The 23384-nt window shown below is 40.1% G+C and overlaps 1 protein-coding gene across 1 annotated transcript; it reads right to left on the reverse strand.

Moving 5' to 3' along the window:
* Positions 1 to 571: 571 nt before the first annotated feature.
* Positions 572 to 22660, reverse strand: LOC117500838 (zinc finger protein 502-like). The gene is made up of 5 exons (XM_034159629.1): positions 22390 to 22660; positions 20240 to 20524; positions 16840 to 16945; positions 16673 to 16806; positions 572 to 2007 (listed from the first exon to the last, which is right to left on the reverse strand). Exons 1-5 carry the CDS (start codon positions 22580 to 22582, stop codon positions 803 to 805), a joined length of 1923 nt encoding a protein of 640 aa, XP_034015520.1. The 5' UTR covers positions 22583 to 22660; the 3' UTR covers positions 572 to 802.
* Positions 22661 to 23384: the final 724 nt, after the last annotated feature.

Genomic DNA, 23384 nt, shown 5'->3' on the forward strand with positions numbered 1-23384 from the left:
AATCACTGTATTCTGTTTTTATTTACATTTTACACAACATCCCAACTTCATTGGAATTGGGGATGTAGACAAACAGTAAAAAACAACAACAAAAAAAAAAACACAGAAACTCAGATCTGTGAAGCATTAAGGAGATATAAGCAGCTTATCTGGATGGATTTGCTCTCCAAGAGACACCAGCAGCTGTCAGTCACCACAGAACCAGACAGACCTGCATTTACAAATCACACAACAGATGTATATATTGTACTATTCTTTCAGGACTCTCATTTCGGCCTTCATATGAAAATAATTTTATAGTGACATATGCACATCCATGAGAACAGCAATCAGCAGGTTTTTTCATGCTTCTTGGCCAATAAAGACTTGAGTTACGATCCTTCAGCAAACTCCACATGGAGGTACATCTTTTTCATTTCTGTACAAGGTGGTTTCAACACTCGCATTCATAAATAAAAAATAACATTGCAGTTATTTTTTGGAACACTGATCTGGGCACAAGCAGACCACAGTGTAGTAAGGTGGTCCCATTTCCTGGTTTATTAAAAAAAAAAACTCCCAAGCTATAGGAGGAATATAGACTACCAGTAATAATGGCAGCCTGTAATTATATTAAATGAAAACAATACATTGCCATGTGATAAATATTATGAGTACATACACATATACTGACAGCACCACTTACGAGATTTTCAGTATTACTCATTTGACAGACAAGAAAAATAACAAAAACAACAACCGCCGAACAATTACTTGCAGCTGTACAGATTTGTTCTGACCACTGTCTGTCAGTAGCTGGAAGCTACAATTTATGAACCACGTCACAGTTGGCCATGAACGGTCCAGCTGCATATACAGGTCTATGATCTAAATGCTGCTTCTCTGTATGAATTCTCATGTGTACATTCAAATGCCACTTTTGCACAAATGTTTTACCACAGGCAGAGCAGCAAAATGGTTTCACTCCCTCATGAATTCTTACATGTTTGTTCAGATCACCCTTTTGATTAAATCTTTTGCCACACTCAGAGCAGCAAAATGGTTTCTCTCCTGTATGTATTCTCATGTGTTTATTCAGGTCACCCTTTTGGGTAAAAGCTTTACTGCACTCAGAACAGCCAAATGGTTTTTGTCCTGTATGAACTCTCACATGCTTGATCAAAAAGCCCTTTTCTCGAAATCTCATACCACAAACAAAGCAGCTAAATGGTTTCTCTCCTGTATGTATTCTCATGTGTTTATTCAGGTCACCCTTTTGGGTAAATGTTTTACTACACTCAGAACAGCCAAATGGTTTATGTCCTGTGTGAACTCTCACATGCTTGAGCAAATAGCCCTTTTCTCGAAATCTCATACCACACACAAAGCAGCCAAATGGTTTCTCTCCTGTATGACTTCGTATGTGTATGTCCAGTTTGCCCTTTTGAGAAAATCTTTTGTCACACTCAGAGCAGACAAATGGTTTCTGTCCTGTATGAATTCTCATGTGTGTGGTAAGATTCCCTTTTTCTCGAAATCTATTACCACACTCAGGGCAGCCAAACGGTTTCTCTCCTGTATGAATTCTCATATGTACAACCAAACTGCCCTTTCGTCCAAATTTTATGCCACACTCTGAGCAGCCATATGGTTTCTCTCCTGTGTGAATTCTCATGTGCACGTTCAAAGTACCCTTTTGTCCGAATGTTTTACCACATTCAGAGCACTTAAATCTTTGACATTCTCGCTCTGTGATCTCATCAGTGTCATCAGTTAGGCTTTGATGACACTGTGGTGACTGCAGTTTTTCTTCATCATTTTCACTGTTCACAAGGACAACACTTAAAGGAAACTTATCAACATTAGCCTCCTGTAGCCGATGAAGTTGCTGTCCTTCCTGATTTGTCCAGAGTTGCTTCTGTACCTCTTTAATGTTTAGGGACATTAAGCCGTCCTGGTCCAGACTTGGATTCCACTCCTGCTGTTCAGCAATAATGTCTTCTTTGCTCATCAACAGCTGCTGAATGTCTGCAAGAAGGTAATTCATACAAATTCATCATCATTCAAAATTATTGTAATGTTAAAGACAAAGCAGCAGAGAGGGTTTCATAGCCCCTCTATAGAACATTATTGCAGCGATGGAACTGATAACGTCAGAATGTGCATCGGAAATGTCAATGTCAGCTTTGATTATTTGGTGGCTTGGATAGTGATGTTTCACAATTATAATTTTGTGGAAGAATTGTAGATGCTGTCCTTTGTAACAAAGATGGCTCTGTGTGATAGGAGTTCAAATAATAAAAACAGACCGTGGTTCTATTTCATGTGTATGCTTCAGTGAGCAATTCAATGAAAAATGGGACATGATCAGGCAAAAATTATTTTCAGTTATAGAATCTGAAAAAGGGTGCAACTTATCACCAACTTTACAAGTTGAATTCACTGTCCAAATATCCCTTTCCCACATGAATTTTGACTGTCAAATGATTAGTTAAATTGGATGGTTATCAGTTTTTGCCAGATTTTTACATTTGATTTTTTCTTATTACATCTCTAGAAATTCTGAGGTATGTAGGATTGGAAACAGTTTTCTCAGATTTCCTAAAACCTTTTAAAACCAGAAATGCATGGAAGGGCATAACTTGATGTAAAACTGCCAATAATTAGATTATTTAATATTTTCCTAAGCAAATCAGTAAAATATTTCAGAAAACATGTCTTTTTATCTGCAAGTCATGTTAATGAATCAGATGTAACTTCCGTCACATGGAATTTTTTGCAACTCTGAAGCCAGTGCTGCCAAGTGCCTCACTATTTGTTCTCTACTGCAGTCAGTATATTAGTGAGCCGACTCCCCCTATATACCTGGGCCTGTATGCACGAAGCAGCCTAAAACTAAAAATAGCTCCTAGTGACACTTTTCTAAGAAAAATCTTAGAATATTCCTTTGGTAAGATGAAAGTTGTCCACAAAGCACCTTAGGCCTTAAGAGAGCTCCTAAGGTGCCAAACTGGTAAGAGCAGTGAGGAGGACTTTTAAGAAGCCTAACAGTGTCTTAAGCAGACAAGCTGGTGGAAAAGACAGAGAGGAAGCAGAGATATTCTCCGTGAGCCAGTAACACACTACCAGCTTGATCTACTTAATTATTTTATGTTAATTTACTGTCCTGATGTACTTATAAATTGTTTAGTAAGGTTCTTGTTATCATATATACACATTAATATTAATATTATATTATCAGTATTATTGACATTTTATTACTTCTATTTTGTCATTTGACTTTTAAATGGACCACAATGGAAATAAGTGTTTTCACTTTCTTGTGTCATGCATGCAATTTTAACATATTTACAATTATATTATGTACTTACATTGAACTTATTAATAAACTCACACACCCACACACACTTTTAATGTGTAGATAATTGGCATGTGAATGATATAAGTTAAAACATCTTCAAGCTGTGTAACAATTCATTTTGTGCTGAGCTGCATGAAACAATGAAATACAACCGAGAGCTTTTGTCTTTTTGGCACTGTGCCACTAGGAGGTGCTCTTATTTTTCAGATAAAATAACAGAGGGACAGCATCAAACATGATGCACTTTTCACTTATGGTGACACTTAACTCACTGAACCAATTGAACTACCAACACAATAAATCAACAACACGAACAGAATTTTTAAACTAACATGGGCCACAATAGCAACATTTAAAACCCCATAATGCATCCCATATCCCATAATGCATTGCAGCATAAGAATTTACACGTTTAGCGACCGGCCCGGTGATCACTCCAATTTAATTTTGCTGAGTATCATTATCATGACATTAAATTATTTTCATGATTACGCATTTCTTAATGCAGTTATACAACCCGTGGCAAAAATTATGGAATCACCGGCCTCGGAGGATGTTCATTCAGTTGTTTAATTTTGTAGAAAAAAAAGCAGATCACAGACATGACACAAAACTAAAGTCATTTCAAATGGCAACTTTCTGGCTTTAAGAAACACTATAATAAATCTGGAAAAAAAATTGTGTCAGTCAGTAACAGTTACTTTTTTAGACCAAGCAGAGGGGAAAAAAATATGGACTCACTCAATTCTGAGGAATAAATTATGGAATCTCCCTGTTAATTTTCATCCCCAAAACTAACACCTGCATCAAATCAGATCTGCTCGTTAGTCTGCATCTAAAAAGGAGGGATCACACCTTGGAGAGCTGTTGCACCAAGTGGACCGACATGAATCATGGCTCCAACACGAGAGACGTCAATTGAAACAAAGGAGAGGATTACCAAACTCTTAAAAGAGGGTAAATCATCACGCAATGTTGCAAAAGATGTTGGTTGTTCACAGTCAGTTGTGTCTAAACTCTGGACCAAATACAAACAACATGGGAAGGTTGTTAAAGGCAAACATACTGGTACACCAAGGAAGACATCAAAGTGTCAAGACAGAAAACAATATGTCTCAAAAATCGAAAAATGTACAACAAAACAAATGAGGAACGAATGGGAGGAAACTGGAGTCAACGTCTGTGACCGAACTGTAAGAAACCGTCTAAAGGAAATGGGATTTACATACAGAAAAGCTAAACGAAAGCCATCATTAACACCTAAACAGAAAAAAAAGGTTACAATGGGCTAAGAAAAAGCAATCGTGGACTGTGGATGACTGGATGAAAGTCATATTCAGTGATGAATCTCGAATCTGCATTGGGCAAGGTGATGATGCTGGAACTTTTGTTTGGTGCCGTTCCAATGAGATTTATATAGATGACTGCCTGAAGAGAACATGTAAATTTCCACAGTCATTGATGATATGGGGCTGCATGTCAGGTAAAGGCACTGGGGAGATGGCTGTCATTACATCATCAATAAATGCACAAGTTTACATTGATATTTTGGACACTTTTCTTATCCCATCAATTGGAAGGATGTTTGGGGATGATGAAATCATTTCTCAAGATGATAATGCATCTTGCCATAGAACAAAAACTGTGGAAACATTCCTTGCAAAAAGACACATAGGGTCAATGTCATGGCCTGCAAATAGTCCAGATCTTAATCCAATTGAAAATCTTTGGTGGAAGTTGAAGAAAATGGTCCATGACAAGGCTCCAACCTGCAAAGCTGATCTGGCAACAGCAATCAGAGAAAGATGGAGCTAGATTGATGAAGAGTACTGTTTGTCACTCATTAAGTCCATGCCTCAGAGACTGCAAGCTGTTATAAAAGCCAGAGGTGGTGCAACAAAATACTAGTGATGTGTTGGAGTGTTCTTTTGTTTTTCATGATTCCATCATTTTTTCCTCAGAATTGAGTGATTCCATATTTTTTTCCCTCTGCTTGGTCTAAAAAATTAACCGTTACTGACTGCCTGCAAATGACGATAAAAGCATCAAATTCGGCAGAAATACTCCTCAGACAATCCTCTTTTGAAAAAACCAATTGGCCAGTTGAATTTTCAATCGGTGGTCAGGTTGGGGTCAATTGAAGAATTACACAGAGGTCAAAATTAAAAGGTGCTCCAATCATATTGAAAAATATTCCACATTATTTGCCTGATCGTACAGATTCCAAAAAGGTATAGTTTGGACTATCTGTGACTGAATTCTATGGAGTTATGGGATAAAAACAGCAAGAATGGTGACAAAGGTCAGTTAATTTTGTACAGGGGTCAAAAGTTAAAGTTGCTCCAACTTTAGTAAAAAGTGATGCAAATTACTAGTTGAGTTAACCCGGTTTTAAAAAGGAATAATTTGGACCATGTATCATCCTTACTTATCACGTTACGGGGTAACATATGTCACATGTGACATATGTTGATCAGGATATGTCATTCAAAGCGCATATTCAATATCTCTAAAATTACACTCAACAAAAATATAAATGCAACACTTTTGGTTTTGCTCCCATTTTGTATGAGATGAACTCAAAGATCTAAAACTTTTTCCACATACACAATATCACCATTTCCCTCAAATATTATTCACAAACCAGTCGAAATCTGTGATAGTGAGCACTTCTCCTTTGCTGAGATAATCCATCCCACCTCACAGGTGTGCCATATCAAGATGCTGATTAGACACCATGATTAGTGCACAGGTGTGCCTTAGACTGCCCACAATAAAAGGCCACTCTGAAAGGTGCAGTTTTATCACACAGCACAATGCCACAGATGTCCTAAGATTTGAGGGAGTGTGCAAATGGCATGCTGGCAGCAGGAATGTCAACCAGAGCTGTTGCTCGTGTATTGAATGTTCATTTCTCTACCATAAGCCGTCTCCAAAGACGTTTCAGAGAATTTGGCAGTACATCCAACCAGCCTCACAACCGCAGACCACGTGTAACCACACCAGCCCAGGACCTCCACATCCAGCATGTTCACCTCCAAGATCGTCTGAGACCAGCCACTCGGACAGCTGCTGAAACAATCGGTTTGCATAACCAAAGAATTTCTGCACAAACTGTCAGAAACTGTCTCAGGGAAGCTCATCTGCATGCTGGTCGTCCTCATCGGGGTCTCGACCTGACTCCAGTTCGTCGTCGTAACCGACTTGAGTGGGCAAATGCTCACATTCGCTGGCGTTTGGCACATTGGAGAGGTGTTCTCTTCACGGACGATGCGAAGGAGATGTGTTGCACTGCATGAGGCAAATGGTGGTCACACTAGATACTGACTGGTATCCCCCCCCCCCCCCCCAATAAAACAAAACTGCACCTTTTTTTGAGGGAAATGGTGATATTGTGTATGTGGAAAAAGTTTTAGATCTTTGAGTTCATCTCATACAAAATGGGAGCAAAACCAAAAGTGTTGCGTTTATATTTTTGTTGAGTATAGAAAGGTCTTGTCTCAGAGTGATGCTGAAAAACTAATTCATGCATTTATTTCCTCTAGGCTGGACTATTGTAATTCATTATTATCAGGTTGTCCTAAAAGTTCCCTGAAAAGCCTTCAGTTAATTCAAAATGCTGCAGCTAGAGTACTGATGGGGACTAGAAGGAGAGAGCATATCTCACCCATATTGGCCTCTCTTCATTGGCTTCCTGTTAATTCTAGAATAGAATTTAAAATTCTTCTTCTTACTTATAAGGTTTTGAATAATCAGGTCCCATCTTATCTTAGGGACCTCATAGTACCATATCACCCCAATAGAGCGCTTCACTCTCTGACTGCAGGCTTACTTGTAGTTCCAAGGGTTTGTAAGAGTAGAATGGGAGGCAGAGCCTTCAGCTTTCAGGCTCCTCTCCTGTGGAACCAGCTCCCAATTCAGATCAGGGAGACAGACACCCTCTCTACTTTTAAGATTAGGCTTAAAACTTTCCTTTTTGCTAAAGCTTATAGTTAGGGCTGGATCAGGTGACCCTGAACCATCCCTTAGTTATGCTGCTATAGACTTAGACTGCTGGGGGGTTCCCATGATGCACTGAGTGTTACTTTCTCTTTTTGCTCTGTATGCACCACTCTGCATTTAATCATTCAATCAATCAATCAATTTTTTTTTTATATAGCGCCAAATCACAACAAACAGTTGCCCCAAGGCGCTTTATATTGTAAGGCAAGGCCATACAATAATGATGTAAAACCCCAACGGTCAAAACGACCCCCTGTGAGCAAGCACTTGGCTACAGTGGGAAGGAAAACTCCCTTTTAACAGGAAGAAAACCTCCAGCAGAACCAGGCTCAGGGAGGGGCAGTCTTCTGCTGGGACTGGTTGGGGCTGAGGGAGAGAACCAGGAAAAAGACATGCTGTGGAGGGGAGCAGAGATCGATCACTAATGATTAAATGCAGAGTGGTGCATACAGAGCAAAAAGAGAAAGAAACAGTGCATCATGGGAACCCCCCAGCAGTCTACGTCTATAGCAGCATAACTAAGGGATGGTTCAGGGTCACCTGATCCAGCCCTAACTATAAGCTTTAGCAAAAAGGAAAGTTTTAAGCCTAATCTTAAAAGTAGAGAGGGTGTCTGTCTCCCTGATCTGAATTGGGAGCTGGTTCCACAGGAGAGGAGCCTGAAAGCTGAAGGCTCTGCCTCCCATTCTACTCTTACAAACCCTAGGAACTACAAGTAAGCCTGCAGTCTGAGAGCGAAGCGCTCTATTGGGGTGATATGGTACTACGAGGTCCCTAAGATAAGATGGGACCTGATTATTCAAAACCTTATAAGTAAGAAGAAGAATTTTAAATTCTATTCTAGAATTAACAGGAAGCCAATGAAGAGAGGCCAATATGGGTGAGATATGCTCTCTCCTTCTAGTCCCCGTCAGCACTCTAGCTGCAGCATTTTGAATTAACTGAAGGCTTTTTAGGGAACTTTTAGGACAACCTGATAATAATGCATTACAATAGTCCAGCCTAGAGGAAATAAATGCATGAATTAGTTTTTCAGCATCACTCTGAGACAAGACCTTTCTGATTTTAGAGATATTGCGTAAATGCAAAAAAGCAGTCCTACATATTTGTTTAATATGCGCTTTGAATGACATATCCTGATCAAAAATGACTCCAAGATTTCTCACAGTATTACTAGAGGTCAGGGTAATGCCATCCACAGTAAGGATCTGGTTAGACACCATGTTTCTAAGATTTGTGGGGCCAAGTACAATAACTTCAGTTTTATCTGAGTTTAAAAGCAGGAAATTAGAGGTCATCCATGTCTTTATGTCTGTAAGACAATCCTGCAGTTTAGCTAATTGGTGTGTGTCGTCTGGCTTCATGGATAGATAAAGCTGGGTATCATCTGCGTAACAATGAAAATTTAAGCAATACCGTCTAATAATACTGCCTAAGGGAAGCATATATAAAGTGAATAAAATTGGTCCTAGCACAGAACCTTGTGGAACTCCATAATTAACTTTAGTCTGTGAAGAAGATTCCCCATTTACATGAACAAATTATAATCTATTAGACAAATATGATTCAAACCACCGCAGCGCAGTGCCTTTAATACCTATGGCATGCTCTAATCTCTGTAATAAAATTTTATGGTCAACAGTATCAAAAGCAGCACTGAGGTCTAACAGAACAAGCACAGAGATGAGTCCACTGTCCGAGGCCATAAGAAGATCATTTGTAACCTTCACTAATGCTGTTTCTGTACTATGATGAATTCTAAAACCTGACTGAAACTCTTCAAATAGACCATTCCTCTGCAGATGATCAGTTAGCTGTTTTACAACTACCCTTTCAAGAATTTTTGAGAGAAAAGGAAGGTTGGAGATTGGCCTATTAGCTAAGATAGCTGGGTCAAGTGATGGCTTTTTAAGTAATGGTTTAATTACTGCCACCTTAAAAGCCTGTGGTACATAGCCAACTAACAAAGATAGATTGACCATATTTAAGATCGAAGCATTAAATAATGGTAGGGCTTCCTTGAGCAGCCTGGTAGGAATGGGGTCTAATAAACATGTTGATGGTTTGGATGAAGTAACTAATGAAAATAACTCAGACAGAACAATCGGAGAGAAAGAGTCTAACCAAATACCGGCATCACTGAAAGCAGCCAAAGATAATGATACGTCTTTGGGATGGTTATGAGTAATTTTTTCTCTAATAGTTAAAATTTTGTTAGCAAAGAAAGTCATGAACTCATTACTAGTTAAAGTTAATGGAATACTCAGCTCAATAGAGCTCTGACTCTTTGTCAGCCTGGCTACAGTGCTGAAAAGAAACCTGGGGTTGTTCTTATTTTCTTCAATTAGTGATGAGTAGAAAGATGTCCTAGCTTTACGGAGGGCTTTTTTATAGAGCAACAGACTCTTTTTCCAGGCTAAGTGAAGATCTTCTAAATTAGTGAGACGCCATTTCCTCTCCAACTTACGGGTTATCTGCTTTAAGCTACGAGTTTGAGAGTTATACCATGGAGTCAGACACTTCTGATTTAAAGCTCTCTTTTTCAGAGGAGCTACAGCATCCAAAGTTGTCTTCAATGAGGATGTAAAACTATTGACAAGATACTCTAACTCCCTTACAGAGTTTAGGTAGCTACTCTGCACTGTGTTGTTATATGGCATTAGAGAACATAAAGAAGGAATCATATCCTTAAACCTAGTTACAGCGCTTTCTGAAAGACTTCTAGTGTAATGAAACTTATTCCCTACTGCTGGGTAGTCCATCAGAGTAAATGTAAATGTTATTAAAAAATGATCAGACAGAAGGGAGTTTTCAGGGAATACTGTTAAGTCTTCTATTTCCAAACCATAAGTCAGAACAAGATCTAAGATATGATTAAAGTGGTGGGTGGACTCATTTACTTTTTGAGCAAAGCCAATAGAGTCTAATAATAGATTAAATGCAGTGTTGAGGCTGTCATTCTCAGCATCTGTGTGGATGTTAAAATCGCCCACTATAATTATCTTATCTGAGCTAAGCACTAAGTCAGACAAAAGGTCTGAAAATTCACAGAGAAACTCACAGTAACGACCAGGTGGACGATAGATAATAACAAATAAAACTGGTTTTTGGGACTTCCAATTTGGATGGACAAGACTAAGAGACAAGCTTTCAAATGAATTAAAGCTCTGTCTGGGTTTTTGATTAATTAATAAGCTGGAATGGAAGATTGCTGCTAATCCACCGCCCCGGCCCGTGCTACGAGCATTCTGACAGTTAGTGTGACTCAGGGGTGTTGACTCATTTAAACTAACATATTCATCCTGCTGTAACCAGGTTTCTGTTAGGCAGAATAAATCAATATGTTGATCAATTATTATATCATTTACCAACAGGGACTTAGAAGAGAGAGACCTAATGTTTAATAGACCACATTTAACTGTTTTAGTCTGTGGTGCAGTTGAAGGTGCTATATTATTTTTTCTTTTTGAATTTTTATGCTTAAATAGATTTTTGCTGGTTATTGGTAGTCTGGGAGCAGGCACCGTCTCTATGGGGATGGGGTAATGAGGGGATGGCAGGGGGAGAGAAGCTGCAGAGAGGTGTGTAAGACTACAACTCTGCTTCCTGGTCCCAACCCTGGATAGTCACGGTTTGGAGGATTTAAGAAAATTAGCCAGATTTCTAGAAATGAGAGCTGCTCCATCCAAAGTGGGATGGATGCCGTCTCTCCTAACAAGACCAGGTTTTCCCCAGAAGCTTTGCCAATTATCTATGAAGCCCACCTCATTTTTTGGACACCACTCAGACAGCCAGCAATTCAAGGAGAACATGCGGCTAAACATGTCACTCCCGGTCTGATTGGGGAGGGGCCCAGAGAAAACTACAGAGTCCGACATTGTTTTTGCAAAGTTACACACCGATTTAATGTTAATTTTAGTGACCTCCAATTGGCGTAACCGGGTGTCATTACTGCCGACGTGAATTACAATCTTACCAAATTTACGCTTAGCCTTAACCAGCAGTTTCAAATTTCCTTCAATGTCGCCTGCTCTTGCCCCCGGAAGACAATTGACTATGGTTGCTGGTGTCGCTAACTTCACATTTCTCAAAACAGAGTCGCCAATAACCAGAGTTTGATCCTCGGCGGGTGTGTCGTCGAGTGGGGAAAAACGGTTAGAAATGTGAACGGGTTGGCGGTGTACACGGGGCTTCTGTTTAGGGCTACGCTTCCTCCTCACAGTCACCCAGTCAGCCTGCTTTCCCGGCTGCTCGGGATCTGCCAGGGGGGAACTAACGGCGGCTAAGCTACCTTGGTCCGCACCGACTACAGGGGCCTGGCTAGCTGTAGAATTTTCCACGGTGCGGAGCCGAGTCTCCAATTCGCCCAGCCTGGCCTCCAAAGCTACGAATAAGCTACACTTATTACAAGTACCATTACTGCTAAAGGAGGCCGAGGAATAACTAAACATTTCACACCCAGAGCAGAAAAGTGCGGGAGAGACAGGAGAAGCCGCCATGCTAATCGGCTAAGAGCTAGTAGCTACGCTAAGCTAGCGGATTCCTAAAAACACGCAAAGTGAATAATGTGTAAATAATTTAGAGGTGATTCAGCAGAAGGAGTGCTTTAGTTAAGGCACGTAAAGATTACACTGGGAAACAAATCGTAATCTAGATAACTAGATCAATCTAACTGCGCAGATTAAACAGCTAACAGATACAGAAAAACACCGCTGTGCTCCGGAACAGGAAGTGATACAATACCGCAGTGAGAGCCAACCACCAGTAGAGGCAAGCAAGCAAAATAAAAGATCAATTAGTGATTGATCTCTGCTCCCCTCCACAGCATGTCTTTTTCCTGGTTCTCTCACTCAGCCCCAACCAGTCCCAGCAGAAGACTGCCCCTCCCTGAGCCTGGTTCTGCTGGAGGTTTCTTCCTGTTAAAAGGGAGTTTTTCCTTCCCACTGTCACCAAGTGCTTGCTCACAGGGGGTCGTTTTGAATGTTGGGGTTTTTCCATAATTATTGTATGGCTTTGCCTTACAATGTAAAGCGCCTTGGGGCAACTGTTTGTTGTGATTTGGCGCTATATAAATAAAATTGATTGAATTGACTGATTGACATGTCATAGAATCCAATAGATGTAGACCTTGTTTGACCTTTACTTTGGAGACCAAGCATTCAACAGTCAACACTATTCCATTTATTAATCCTATTAGCTCAACCAATAATTTGCATCACTTTTTACCAAAACTGGAGCAACTTAACTTTTGACCCCTGTACAAAATGACACTGACCTTTTCACCATTCTTGCTGTTTTTATCCCATAACTCCACAGAATTCAGTCACAGATAGTCCAAACTATACCTTTTTGGAATCTGTATGATCAGGCAAATAATGTGGAATATTTTTCAATATGATTGGAGCATCTTTTAATTTTGACCTCTGTGTAATTCTTCAATTGACCCCTACCTGACCACTGATTGAAAAGTCAACTGGCCAATCGTTTTTTTTGTATTTCTGACGAATTTGATGCTTTTATCACCATTTGCATGACTATTTCCGTGACAACCAATCACAGCTCTTACAGGACCACGTCATACCTAGCAACAGGGTCAACCCCGCCTCCTCAATAAGATAGGCATCTCAGTCTCCTTGCTCAGACTAGTTCTCAGACACCTGCTGGCTCACTCTTAGGCCAAGATTCCTTGCCAGGGGGGCGCTAGTGAGATGGCTAGGGAGTAGATGTGTTTTTCAGAGCTCCTTGAGGCACTTCAACTTAAACTCTATAAAACTCACATTTGCCAGAGCTCTTGCCTCTGTCACATTGTTTGGACCACAGTTTATCTCCTGGGCATTCTAATTATCACCGCACTATAAGGAAATGTCCAGTAAACGTGTGGTAAGTGCACGCCAGAAAGATGGTGCTCCTGCTAATGCTAGTACTACAGCTAGTCACCCAAAAGCTAGCTCACCTAGCGATGATGACGAAGAGCTCCCACTTATTTGGAAGAAAAACTGAAACGAGCATCCTTCGCTCTATCAGCGTCCATTTTGACGACTTTGAACAGAAGATCCAGGGTCTCGTCTCTGGCCAACAGGAGTTCATTGAAAAAATAGACATGGAAAACCAGGTCGCAGACCACACACAATGCATTCAGAGCCTGGAAACAGTGTTGGACGAGTTGCAGCAGGAAAATAACTTTCTCTGCTCCAAGCTTTCCGATCTCAAGTGGCTATTGACAGGGCACACCACACGCTCTAGCCGAAACCAGCGGAAGGCTCTAAACCACACACCCTCATCACATGTGCACTACACCCAGGATAAAGAGAAGATTGTTTATACACACATATTGTTTGTTTATACACACACATGTTGTGTGCATGTTTTAATCTGGGGTTTTTTTTCCTATGTTTTTTTGTATAGTCCTTAACTGCAAGACATGTTTAAAGACTGCAACTGTACTTTGTTTATATTATTTTCAGTCAACAAACATGAACAATCCAATTAATTCATTGTCCCTGGTGACACGGAATGTCAGAGGCTTGTGTAACCCTATCAAATGGAGAAAGGTTTTTGCTCATTTGAAGCTATTAAAAGCCGATATTGTGTTCTTACAAGAAACGAATGTTAATGCCACCTAACATAGAAAACTTAGAGCTAACTGGATCTTTCAAGTGTATCACTTTCCATTTACATCTAAAGTTAGAGGTGTAGCCTTTGCTTTTAAAAACTCTGTGCCTTTTAGTTTCCAGTCTAGTGTTACAGACCCTAACAGTTGTTTTGTTATTGTAAAGGGGCATATTAATTGTTTCCCTGTTTCCTTAGTCATCTTATACAGACCAAATTCAGATGATCCAGCCTTTTTTCGCAAAAAACTTGAAATGATACCAGATGATGACACAATTTGCTTATTGGAGGAGATTTCAATTGTTATTTGAACCCCTACTTGGACAGACTTTCAAGAGTCCCTCCACCTCACATTCTCTCTGTACAAACTCTCAATCATTTAATCAAATCCAATAATGTTGTGGACATCTGGAGGTTACAGAATCCAACAGTTCATGATAATTCATCTTATTCCCATGTCCACAAGTCATATTCATGTATAGACTACTTTTTAGCTGATTCCAGATTAATCTCTGATATTCCATGTAGTAAATACCATAATTATCTCTGATCACAGTCCAGTTAGTATTAACCTCCAAATTAATCTTCCCAAGCAAACCTATAGCTGGCATTTTAACTCTTTGCTGCTTGCGGAACCAGTCTTCCACATGTACATTAGTGATCAGATCTCTCTATTTCTTGAGACTAACGATAACGGTGAGGTCAATTATTCAACATTATGGGAAATTCTTAAAGCTTACGTTAGAGGACAAATAATATCTTTTGAGGCAAGATGTAATAAGGCAAAGTGTGGCAGACTAAAAGAAACTGAGGGAGAAATAAAAGCTGCAGATCAAATTTACCAATTTTCTAAACTTCAGGCAGACCATAATATTGTTAAGCTAAAATATGAATACAATGCTTTACTGGGAGTACAAGTAAGCAAAATGATGCTAAAATTAAAACATTAAAAACTTTGAACTTGGTGAAAAACCTCAAATTATTATTGAGACAATTAAAAGGCAAGGAAGCAAAACACTCTATAAGTTAGATCTAGTTTGGGATAAATTTTGACAGATTTGCAGGATATTAATGACTGCTTTAGAGATTTTTACTCTGATACCTATTCATCAGAAACTAATGCTACAAAAGAGGACATTGAAACTTTTTTCCTCTCTTCCTTTTCCACATCTAAATGCCACCTCACTGGATTATTTGGACTCAGATTTTATTTCCACTGAGCTGTTGGAGGCCAAGTCATTTCCTTCTGGAAAGGCCCCTGGCCCTGATGGGTTTGGCCCTGAGTTTTATAAGGCCTTTGGAAGTATGTTGGCCCCATTGTTATTAAGAATATGCCACACTTTTGCCAACAAATTACTGCCATCACCTCTCTGCGAGGCAAATGTCTGTGTCCTTTTGAAGTAGGGAAAGGATAACACTGACCCAAGCAGCTATAGACCTATTGCTCTATTAAATTATGACCTGAAAATAATTACAAAAATCTTAGCAACAAGATTAGGAACATAGAACATATTTTACATCCCGATCAAACAGGATTTATCCCTGGGAGATATTCATTTTGCAATGTTCATAAAATCTTGAACATTTTGTATTCAGATAAAAACAATATTGATGGTGCTGCCATGCTGTCCTGAGATGTGCAAAAGGCTTTTGATACTGTAGTGGCCGTACCTTCTCAGAGCGCTCGAAAAGTTTGGTCTTGGTAATACTTTTATTCAGTGGGTCAAGATTTTGTACACCAATCCCAGATCCTCAATTTGCTTTGGGAAGAGGAGTGAAGCAGGGCGATGTGCTGCCCCCCTGCTTTTCAATATTGCATTGGAACCACTGGCCATAGGGATTCGTGAACATCCAAATATCAAGGGTATTAAACTGGGTGATATAGAGACCTGTGTAACTCTGTATGCAGATGATCTGCTTATTTGTTTATCTGATCCCAAAACCTTCATCTCTATCGTCTTGGATTATGTCAACTTATTTGGTCATATATCTGGGTATACTATAAACTGGGGAAAGAGTAAGTCCATGCCACTTGGGGATAAATTGCCTAAAGTATTTTTAGAATCTGTGCCTTTCAGTGTAGGAAACCATCATTTCAAATAAAGTTTGAGGAAATTTTCATGTGCGTTTTTCTTGTCATGTCCTTCACACTCATTTTTGTTTTCATAAAAAACAGAAGCATCACTGGATATTTTTTCTTCCCTGCCTAAATACCTCAAGACCTTAACTACGCTCACACACAAGATTAGGGACTTGTGGCTTCAGCTTTTAGTGTGAGACTGGTTGAAATGGCTCAGAGTCTAAAAGTAACGTCCGTCACGGTGGAATTGCCCCAGTGTAGCAGTTTGTGTCTGCACACAAGACAATTCATCTGCATCGTCCCAGTCCACCCAGCTGTAAATAGGTACTGGCCTTGGCAGGAAAAGCAATTTGCAACAGGACGGTGCCCCATTCATGGGGAGTCACAGACTCACTTTAGGAAATAGTGTCACATAATAAATCCAGGCCAGATGGGCCTCGGGACTTATATTTTCGCTCCTCCAATGCCAATTTACTTAAACTGCTGTCCTGTATGACTTTGCATGTGCATATTCAGTTTGCCCTTTTGAGTACGCAAACCTTTTACCACAATCAGAGCAGCCAAATTTTTTTCACTTCTATATGCCTTTGTTTGTGTCTGTGTGTTTACTTTGCTTTTGCTTTTTTGAGTAAATTTTTTACCACGCTGAAAGTAACCAAATCCTCCAGACTCTGCCTCCGTGATATCATCAGTTTGATCTTGATGAAGGCTATCATCATCTTCACTCTTCACAAGGACAACACTGAAAGGGAAATTGGTGACATTGTCCTCCTGCAGTCGATAAAGCTGCGGTCCCTCCTGCTCCCATTCCTCTTCAATGTTTCGAGGCATTGATTCCTCCTGGTCCACACTCAGAGTCCCCTCCTGGTGCTCAGAAAGAATGTCTTCTTTATTCACCAACAGCTGCTGCATGTCTGTAAGGAATTACGTGAATGAAAAACAATAATGTAGTAAAGTGGTTCTGACTACAGCACATTGTTGCACTGACAGAAATGATACTGCTGAAATGTACATCAAGAATGCCAGTGTGAGATTTAAACAATTATTGACCTGGACAATGCATTGTCATAACTATAATGATGTGGAAGAGTTTTAGGTGCTGTCTTCTGTAACCACTGCTTGACTAAGGGAGTAAAGGAGGCATCGTGACTTGTGATAATCATATCATGAAACCTGTATCAAATCATATACAACCCCAATTCCAATGAAGTTGGGATGTTGCATAAAATGTAAATAAAAACAGAATACAATGATTTGCAAATCCTCTTCAACCTATATTCAATTGAATACACCACAAAGACAAGATATTTAATGTTCAAACTGATAAACTTTATTGTTTTTGTGCAAATATTTGCTCATTTTGAAATGGATGGCTGCAACATGTTTCAAAAAAGCTGGGACAGTGGTATGTTTACCACTGTGTTACATCACCTTTCCTTCTAACAACACTCAATAAGTGTTTGGGAACTGAGGACACTAACTGTTGAAGCTTTGTAGGTGGAATTCTTTCCCATTCTTGCTTGATGTATGACGTCAGTTGTTCAACAGTCCGGGGTCTCCACTGTTGTACTTTGCGCTTCATAATGCGCCACACATTTTCAATGGGCGACAGGTCTGGACTGCAGGCAGGCCAGTCTAGTACCTGCACTCTTTAACTACGAAGCCACGCTGTTGTAACACGTGCAGAATGTGGCTTGGCATTGTCTTGCTGAAATAATCAGGGACATCCCTGAAAAAGACGTTGCTTGAATGGCAGCATGTGTTGCTCCAAAACCTGGATGTACCTTTCAGCATTGATGGTGCCATCACAGATGTGTAAGTTGTCCATGCCATGGGCACTAACACATGCCCATACCATCACAGATGCTGGCTTTTGAACTTTGCGCTGGTAACAATCTGGATGGTCTTTTTCCTCTTTTGTCCAGAGGATACGTCCATGATTTCGAAAAACAATTTGAAATGTGGACTCATTAGACCACAGCACACTTTTCTACTTTGTGTCTGTCCATTTCAAATGAGCTCAGGCCCAGAGAAGACGGCAGTGTTTCTGGATGTTGTTGATGTATGACTTTCCCTTTGCATGGTAGAGTTTTAACTTGCATTTGTAGCTGTAGCGACGAACTGTGTTAACTGACAATGGTTTTCTGAAGTGTTCCTGAGCCCACGCGATAAAATCCTTTACACAATGATGTCAGTTTTTAATGCAGTGCCGCCTGAGGGATCGAAGGTCACGGGCATTCAATGTTGGTTTTCAGCCTTGCCGTTTATGTGTAGAAAGTTCTCCAGATTCTCTGAATCTTCTGATTATATTATGGACTGTAGATGATGGAATCACTAAATTCCTTGCAATTGAACATTGAGAAACATTGTTCTTAAACTTTTGTACTATTTTTTTCACGCAGTTGTTCACAAAGTGGTGACCTTTGCCCCACCTTTGCTTGTGAACGGCTGAGCCTTTTGGGGATTCTCCTTTTATACCCAATCATGACACTCACCAGTTTCCAATTAACCTGTTCACCTGTGGAATGTTTCAAACAGGTGTTCTTTGAGCATTCATCAACTTTCCCAATCTTTTGTTGCCCCTGTCCCAGCTTTTTGAAACGTGCTGCAGGCATCCATTTCAAAATGAGCTAATATTTGCACAAAAACAAAAACAATAAAGTTTATCAGTTTGAACATTAAATATCTTGCCTTTGTGGTGTATTCAGTTGAATATAGGTTGAAGAGGATTTGCGAATCATTGTATTTTTTTATTTACATTTCACACAACATCCCAAGAGAAGCTTGAATCTTCAACTGGACTAGGTTGCTTGACACAAGGACGTTTCGCTTCAAATCGCAGAAGCTTCCGCAGCTAAAATTCTTGCTCTGGTAGTCTGACTTCTGTCTTGACTCTTGTTCTTCTTTACAAGGGTTATAAGGTTTTGAATAATCAGGTCCCATCTTATCTTAGGGACCTCATAGTATCATATCACTCCAATAGAGCGCTTCGCTCTCAGACTGCAGGCTTACTTGTAGTTCCTAGGGTTTGTAAGAGTAGAATGGGAGCCAGAGGCTTCAGCTTTCAGGCTCCTCTCCTGTGGAACCAGCTCCCAATTCGGATCAGGGAGACAGACACCCTCTCTACTTTTAAGATTAGGCTTAAAACTTTCCTTTTTGCTAAAGCTTATAGTTAGGGTTGGATCAGGTGACCCTGAACCATCCCTTAGTTATGCTGCTATAGACGTAGACTGCTGGGGGGTTCCCATGATGCACTGAGTGTTTCTTTCTCTTTTTGCTCTGTATGCACCACTCTGCTTTTAATCATTAGTGATTGATCTCTGCTCTCTTCCACAGCATGTCTTTTTCCTGATTCTCTCCCCTCAGCCCCAACCAGTCCCAGCAGAAGACTGCCCCTCCCTGAGCCTGGTTCTGCTGGAGGTTTCTTCCTGTTAAAAGGGAGTTTTTCCTTCCCACTGTCGCCAAGTGCTTGCTCATAGGGGGTCGTTTTGACCATTGGGGTTTTTCTGTAATTATTGTATGGCTTTTGCCTTACAATATAAAGCGCCTTGGGGCAACTGTTTGTTGTGATTTGGCGCTATATAAATAAAATTTATTTGATTTGACACACAACTTAAAACAGTTACCATTCCTTTGTGTTAGGAATGTCTATGCTTGCATCTTATTGACTTGGTTGGACAAAAGAAAGAATCAAGAAACACAAATGTGATGGTGACTTTGGTTTACTGTTATGTGGAAGTATTGACGTGGGCAATGACTTTGTCTACATATGAGGCTGTGTGAAGCCTGAGCAGCATCAGACAGCAGAATGCTATTCTATGTAGTTTCCGTGTGCTACTTCTGAAGAATAAAATCAGCGGGGTTGGTAAGTTAGACCTTACTTGTGTGAAGCACCTTGAGGCAACTTTGTTGTGATTTGGTGCTACAGTATATAAATGAAATCAACTGAACTGAGCAGGATGTGGTTGTGTTACAGCCGGCTACTTATGAGTTTGCCTAATCCAGTTTTGACTTATTTGATGTTAATGAACACTGTGTGTGTACATGTTTTAAAGCTCACTTTCTGCTCACTGAGCAGGTTACAACACAACTGGTTGTGGAAGTTCGACTGACTGCAAATCTTGGCAAAATAAGGCAATAATAACAGTGCGCCCCCTAGGTAACTGTATGCAAAGTGCAAAATGCCCTTTTGTCCAATTTGTTTTTACCAAATTCAGAGCAGCCAAATCTTGGAGGCTCTGCCTCTGTGATGTCATCACTGTGTTTCTGATGAAGATGTAATAACTGTGGAATTTCTTCGTCGTTTTCACTCTTCAAAGGGGTGATATCAGCCTCCACCATCCGATGAAGGTACTGTTTCTCCTGACTTCTCCAGGGGTGCTTGCATTTTTCCTTAATAGTTGGTGGCATTGAGTCCTCCTGCTCCAGACATAGATTCCATTCCAGCTGTTCAGCAAGAATGCCTTCTTTACTTTCCAAAAGTTGCTGCATGTCTGCAAGGAGGGAATTATATTAATAAATCTAATAAGCATGTATCATATATATATATATATATATATATATATATATATATACATACACATACATATATATACATATATATATATACACACACATACACACACACACACACACACACACACACACACACGTAAGCCTCATTAACTTTCATGCCCCACATATCTGCCACACACACAAGGGGTGGGTGCATGTATAAATTCTGACCCAATATGAACCATCGGGAAGGATCTAAAGAGGACAGTCACATCAAAAACCATTGCGCTGTCCGCACTGAGGAAGCCCTCATCGCTGACTTGCAGCTGGAGGAGGAAGAAGATCATGAACCCAATCCAGATTAAGAATTCATCACAATCCAGGAAGGAGCACACGTCAAATGTAAAAACTATTGTAATATGGCAAGGTTTTAAGTTTTTATGGTCAACTTTATTAACTCACAGTTTCAGCCTCCATGTTGAAGCCTCACAGGACATGTTGTGGCATGCTCACCTCGTCCACAATTTGTCGGATAGTCACACGACTGAAAAGCCACCGAAAGCCGTCTGAATCTTCCGAATGGTGCAAGAGCTGGGCATGTCACAACATGTCCTGTGAGGCTTCATCACAGAGGCGCTGTTGCTGCGCCATCAGCTTCGTGCCGATGAATTTCACCGCCACTCTTTTCATGGCAAAATATTCTTTCACAGTGGAATGTGCCGAAAAAGTGCTGATGTCCACCTCTTCCGCAATTTCTCGGATAATCACACAACAATACCACATCACCACAGCGTTCACTTTGGAAATGATCTGGTCATTTCAGCATGTTGATGGCCGATCGGAGCACAGCGCGCTCTCCACCGTTGTGCGGACATCTAAACTGGTTGTAACACTCCTTAATCTGTGTGATGCCCAGAGGATCGTCACCGAAAGCTGTCTGAATATTCCGAATGGTTTCCACCTGGCTGTCGCCCAGTTTGTGGCAAAATTTGATGAAGTCACGCTGCTCCAGTCGTTCTGCCATTTCCTTGTAAAGAAAAAAACGACGAGAGACTCCACCCATCCTCACACAAAGGCTGCTTACAAGCAAATGACGCAACCGACAGGCTTGAAAAAATCACGCATGCACACGAAGGTTCAAGGTTGGCTCATGCAAGCACACGTGATTCAAATCCATCAGGTTTTTGAAAAAAATAAAAAGGTCCGATACTTTTCTAACAGACCTCGTATATATTTATACACACACACACACACAGGTGAGGTGTGTGTGTCTGTGCATTGTTTCACCTATCTGCCCCCATCCAATATCAATTTAATGACATTGTTTGTTTTAGCCAGAGGATGAATAGTACATAATGTCCAGACTGTGTAAGATTACAAATTAAATGCAACCTTTAAGCAGTCATTTTCAAACATGTATTCGGGGCATCTTACTTACATTATACACATCTTACTCAGTATGTATACAATTTTCATTGGACCACAATGGAAACAAATGAATCTGTTCCTTTTTTTTTTTTGTTACCCTGTATTTTAACGTATCTTTGTTTTTACTTTATTATACAAATCAAATAAAAATTCATCCAGTGGTTATACAATCACATCACATTATTGTTCAGTTCACACTGCAATTACAATTTGCCTCATAAACAGAAGTCTGAACATATGTAACGTTTAATTAGTAAAAAAAAAAATTGAAGACGGATCAGAGCGACATGTTTACAGTGACGGAAATTTGCACGCGCACAGGTACCTTTTACGTACAGGTAAACGGTGAAACAGTCACAATGAAAAAAATAAGCGTGTGTAGTTCAATACATCGTGGAGCTGTTTATTTAATTTTTAAAAGTTTAAGTGAACAAACCTGGTCTGTGTGAGCGAACCTCGGGCTTGAAATGAGCATCAGCTTGTTTTTTCATACGTTTGTTTTCTTCTCTTAAGCGACAAATTTCTTCTTCGTAATTTGCTATTGTTCTTTCAAATAACGCAAATATCTCTTCGTCAGCGGCAGACAGTCTTTGTTTCAACAATGTTCTCAGCAGATGGACTGCAGACATTGTTACAAAAAACACAGTTTTCTCTCTAATAAATATTCATTCCGAGAGCAGCTGTCTGTCAAAACGTTAACTGTTTACTGCTAGCAAGCTAAGCTAACAGGCGAAGCCTCCGTCTTCTTCACTTTTTCAGGCGGATGACATCCAGCGTTAAGGTGTATTAGCGCCACCGCACGGGCAGGGTAGGCAGGCGGAAAACCCACTGAGTTCATCCTGCAAGTCACAGAATTCTCAATTATTCCTGGTACAGATACCTGAATTATGCTTAGTTGTCACATTGTGATAATCCTATTAGTTCAACCAATAGTTTGCATCACTTTTTCATCGAAATTGGAGCAACTTTAACTTTTGACCCCTGTACAATTTGAAATTAACCTTTGCAACTATTTGAGCTGTTTTTATCCCATAATTCCATAACATCCCATGCAAATGATGACCTTTTTAGAATATTTATGATTATCAATCAATCAATCAATCAATTTTTTTATATAGCGCCAAATCACAACAAACAGTTGCCCCAAGGCGCTTTATATTGTAAGGCAAGGCCATACAATAATTATGTAAAACCCCAACGGTCAAAACGACCCCCTGTGAGCAAGCACTTGGCTACAGTGGGAAGGAAAAACTCCCTTTTAACAGGAAGAAACCTCCAGCAGAACCAGGCTCAGGGAGGGGCAGTCTTCTGCTGGGACTGGTTGGGGCTGAGGGAGAGAACCAGGAAAAAGACATGCTGTGGAGGGGAGCAGAGATCGATCACTAATGATTAAATGCAGAGTGGTGCATACAGAGCAAAAAGAGAAACAAA

This window comes from Thalassophryne amazonica, chromosome 2 (genome assembly GCF_902500255.1).
Source record: "Thalassophryne amazonica chromosome 2, fThaAma1.1, whole genome shotgun sequence".
NCBI lineage: Eukaryota > Metazoa > Chordata > Actinopteri > Batrachoidiformes > Batrachoididae > Thalassophryne > Thalassophryne amazonica.